This window comes from Oratosquilla oratoria, chromosome 1 (genome assembly GCF_046742065.1).
Source record: "Oratosquilla oratoria isolate Oo_2021 chromosome 1, ASM4674206v1, whole genome shotgun sequence".
Classification (NCBI taxonomy): Eukaryota; Metazoa; Arthropoda; class Malacostraca; order Stomatopoda; family Squillidae; genus Oratosquilla; species Oratosquilla oratoria.
In genome coordinates, this window is record NC_134777.1 from 117,981,231 (window position 1) to 117,986,230 (window position 5,000).

Below are 5,000 nucleotides of genomic sequence, written 5' to 3' on the forward strand. Positions count from 1 at the left end.
GTAATATCAATTGCCTAGAAATGTGTACAGCTCTAATTACATAATTTATATATGTACTGAACATAATCTAGGGTCACCTTCACTTGATGTATGTGGAGGTCAGAGAAAAATGAATATTAACTGAAAATAAAATAAAACCATGTGTTCATGAATGGTACACAGTGAACATGATGTACAATATGGTACATTGTAAACAATGCAAAACATGATGCATATTTCAGCTCTGTTATACCAAAATGGCTGAAAGACCCTCTTCATATTGAAGTTATACCTTGTACAACCGTGGTGTAGTATGTGTATTTGCAGCTGCAGCTCTTGCTGCATCATGCCATTGACATTGCATGTGTATGGATGACAGGATAGCAGACAAAGGAGCTGGGTTCATTCTAGTGGCACAGCTTGCTTCTCTTCATGAGTTTCAGGCAACACAATATAAGCTACACTTATGGATTTCTAGAATAGCAACTACATATAAGATGCAGTGACAACAGTAGTTAAATAGCAGTCAAACAGAGGAATGAGTAAATTGTGAAGAAAGAAACATGAAAACACCTTGGATGCCAGTCAAGTATGGCAGCTAGGTGATTTTTAGATCTACAATAGCAATTTCCAAGGAAATAACTAGGTGTAATATCAAACACTGCCACAGTAAAAGAGCACAAGCTTATTTTTTTTTTTACTACATGTGAACAGAAGCAAAATAATAACACATGGCTTATAAAACTGAAAGGAAATATAAACAATTTTATTACAGTGATATTTGCACTCTGTGAAAGCCAAATTTACACATAAATTTGTTGATTATCTGCCATCACATGTAGCCTTTACCCACTAGCCACATTTGCTCAACATCATACATAAAAAAGTTGCAACCTGTACCAAATGCTTACAACAGTTATTGATTATTAACAATTCTCTAGCTTCAGACAATTGCTCAAGATCTAAATCATATAAATTTGTAATTTCAAGCCTGAGGAGAGGCTAAGTATGGCATTAAACTTGTTATCAATAATGAAGTTTAGGACCATTGCTATTATAAGCTGATGCACAGTGAATTCCTACATGTGTACCTAAAATATGAGAATTATGTTCTTTCATGAGATTAGAACTGAATTTGTGCCTGTAAAGCCTGAAGATGATTTGTTTTTTGTGCTAGCTGATAAACTGAGAGTTGTACTAATAGGACATGAATGAGAGCACTGAAAGTGGTCAGGGGGCTTAAGGCATTTGAATGGCTTACCAAGCAGTCAAAGGCAGGTGTAGGAGAAACATATAAATGAGGCAAGCTGGTTATGTTGATGGTACAAAGATTATAAGGGCTTTGCATTTGCTAGCACACCTGTTCAATATTAAAGACTACAGTAAGGCATAGCTGAAGCTATAGTCATACACAGGAAGAAAGTTGGATTGAACAGGTGAGCCAACAGAGAAAGGCTCTCATTGAAAAGTCTTACACTGTTGCTGTGCGCGTCCTGAGAGCTCGCGGATGAGTGCCGCGTGTTCTGTTTCCACTGGTTTGGCCCCCAAGGTGTTAACACAGTTCAATGTGCTCCTGAAACACAAGGCCAGAGACAGACGTACCTAAGTAACATGAGAACTGAGCTGGATGATGAGAAAGAGAGATGGATGGTAGCAACCAAAATGATAAAATGAAACCATCTTGAGTTTTCTGAGTTCCTGCAACAGAGATCTCAGGACCAACACAACCTACCCACTCCTCAAGCCTGTGCCCTCCAGTCACACATGCAAATGACATTCTAATGTCAGCAGACATGAACTGTAAGATGCTGGAAGGAAAGAAATATAACTTGCTTGATAGATTCACAATGATAGAAATTAATCAGAATAATGGGGAAGTACACATAATACAGGTAGCTAGGAGTACAGTATGGTTTTACAGTCGTGGGCGTTGCGATAAGTAAAGCGATAATATCGCTTTAACCGGAAAAATTTATTGCTTATATTTATCGCTTTCAAATTTCCCACGATAAATCCAGCGATAAAGTAGAAGACGAAAAACCGTTACGGCGGGAGGTTACAGGCTCATTGTTACGTGGCGAACAGATATGGTGTTTTAAGTGTAAAAAAGAGGTTTTTAAATGCATAAGTAGCAAAAATAGAGTATTTTTGGATTTATCGCAGGATTTATCGCTTATCGCTTAATGCTTTAAGGTATCTTGGAAATTTATCGCTTTATCGTTATAGGACTAATTTATCGCTTTATCATTATCGCTTTATTGCAAAATTTATCGCTGCCCACCACTGTGGTTTTATAATGCAATTTTGAGAGCCATTACAATAAAGCACTATAAACTACAGAAAATATCTATCTGCAGAACAGGGATTCTGCACATGATAAAATAAAAATCTGTACAAGACTTTATTTCTGCATTTCCAAGTGAAGAAGTACTATTGAATTTTAAAAATACGAGCTATGCATTATCCCTATTTCCAAATATAAAATAGGCCACCAAGAAACCACTGAACATGTACACTATCTTGATGACTATTTCTGATGTTTCAGGCCATAACACAATATGAATAAACTGCAATCTTAACCAAACTAAAACATACAAGGATGGCAATGATAATTGAAAATGTTCATATAGCATATGCAATACTCATACTTGTACTATGTTATAGCACAAGTGGACCAAAATCAAAGACCATGATTTACAAATTTATGCATTTGATGCTGCTACTGCTTGAAATCAAGATAAAACTGATCAAGTAAAGTTGAACACTTATAAGATATTTTACACACTTGTGTAGCTTTACTAAGTACCTTAAATATCCCACATAGTGAATTATGCCTTGTATCCATACTGATTTATACACATAGGAAAATTCCTATTTATTTACAAGAAAACTAATAATATTACAAACTTCATCAAATAGGAAATTAACTTATGAACCAGAACTGACTCATGGGCCAAGAAAATATACAAAGTGTGAGTATTTATTGCTTCCATAGAAAAGACTTAATTAAAATCTACTTAAGTTTCTTGTTTGTTTACAGCAGGTGAGCACTTCTACAAGTGAAATTCGATACAATATCCATGCTACTTTAAATCTCATGATCCTCATCCACTCTGTTGGTATAAGAGAACTCTGTCTCAGCTTTATCACTTCTGGAATATAAATGAAAAACAAGATAAAACAAGATACATAAATGAAACAAAATGTACTATAATGCAGGTTGTGAGCCATAAAATAAAGCAAAATAATATCAACAATATTAACAAGCAGTGTGGTGATGTGGCAAAAGAATAAAAAGGCAGGTAAATAAAATAAATCACTGATTTTTATCTACTTAAAACAAATTTTACCTTTAGTACTAATTGCACTTGATGTAAACATGCCTACAAAATATAAGATATTCATTTACAACATATATCAATTTCTTCATATGATGAATTGCTTTTGGAAAAAAAGTATTTTTTCCTTCCATTTCTTTAAACAATTGAATTCAATTGAGTTTCGTCATTAATGCACTTAGCTATCAGGAACATATATATCATCTCATTGAGTTAATTGCATGAAGGCATTTTTGTAAAGAATCCAAGCATACTGATCATAACAAAATTGGATCGCATTCTGATTTAGTTAGATAAAATGTTCTACCTTAAAGTAGTGCATCCATTTTTTCCCTGCTAGCTATGACACAAAACTGAATCTTGACATGAGTAGTAATACAAGTCATACTAAGAAATTAATTATACAAAATATGTAATAAGCAATTATAAAAAAAAATGATGGAAAAAATTTTCAGTTTGTTGAAGCAGGTGGCTGGTTCACTATCCTGCCATCTGTAGTGGTTGCCATATCAACTGCTACATGGCATGCAAAAAATGTCTGTGTCTAATGTTCCTTGCAGTCTCTGGGTGCCAGGCATGTAAGCAATTTTGACTGTAGATTTTATACCCCTCTAATTCATCATGGTGCTAGTTACCCCTCTATTTTTCTTTGCATTTATGCCCCCAAACACCTATTCCTCATGACACATTTCATTCCTTCAAGACTTGTTTCCCATACTCTAAATTTTATATCCACCTTAACTCTTCATTTCCTGCTACATGTGACTTTCATGGGGAACAATGATAGTACTTGCTTGTGATGATCCTGCAAATTGGACAAAGCAACTGCCTCAGACTACAAGTGTTGTGTCATCAGTAAACAAAAACTAGCTCATCTTCCACTTCCTTCCACTCTCACAACCATTTCCATACCCTGTCCATCACCCTCATATTTATCTCCCATACCATCCCAACCATGTACATGCTGAATAACCATGGTGACATTACACAACCCTGACAGCCCCACCTTCACCACAACCTATTCACTTTCTCCATTCTCTACCCTAACACAAGCTCTACTATTCATGTACTTGACTACTCTCAACAGCCTCTCTCCTATCTCATACATCTGCAACACATCCCACAAGGCCCTCCTGTCAACCCTAACATGCTTTTTCTATATCCATAAAAGCTGAAAATATATCCTTACCCTTTGTCAAAAACTTCTCATGTATCTGCCATACTACAAAAAAAAAAAAAAAATTGTCCATGCACCTTCTTCATTTTCTAAACCCACACTGTTCTTCCCCTATTCTTCCTCTGTTCTCCTAATCCTCTCAATGAACACCTTCCCTTATGCCTTTACATATAGTATAATGTTGCAAAGGGACATTAATAAAGTAAATGACTGGAGTCAGGAGGGGAAAATTAATTTTAATAAAAAAAAAATGCAAAATATTGGAAATGAGTCAAAGCAAGAAAAGACAAATGATGGACTACAAAATAGAAAATGAAATGCAAAGGAAGAAAAAGACCTAGGTATCATAATCAAAGATGACCTATCACCTGAAGAACACATAAAGAAAATAACAGGAGAAACCTACAATCTGTTGAAAAATAAAAGGATAATATTTCACTATAAAAGGGACAGTTTGAAGGACATTGATAAAAAGTTTATATGGCCTAAACTGGAATATGCAGCAG

General features: G+C 35.1%; 1 protein-coding gene across 15 annotated transcripts in view; it reads right to left on the reverse strand.

Moving 5' to 3' along the window:
- Positions 1-5,000, reverse strand: part of Glut1 (Glucose transporter 1) — a 490,886-nt gene that overhangs the window by 90,138 nt on the left and 395,748 nt on the right. For 12 of the 15 annotated variants that reach the window (XM_076185336.1, XM_076185306.1, XM_076185357.1 and 9 more), the window contains one exon: positions 1,455-1,552. The exons of 1 other annotated variant lie outside the window; for it this stretch is intronic. In XM_076185336.1, the coding sequence (XP_076041451.1) occupies positions 1,455-1,552 (98 nt within the window). Of the gene's footprint in view, positions 1-730; positions 3,132-5,000 lie in introns of those variants that run through there. 2 more of the 15 variants (XR_012966403.1, XM_076185371.1) reach the window with 2 other exon arrangements.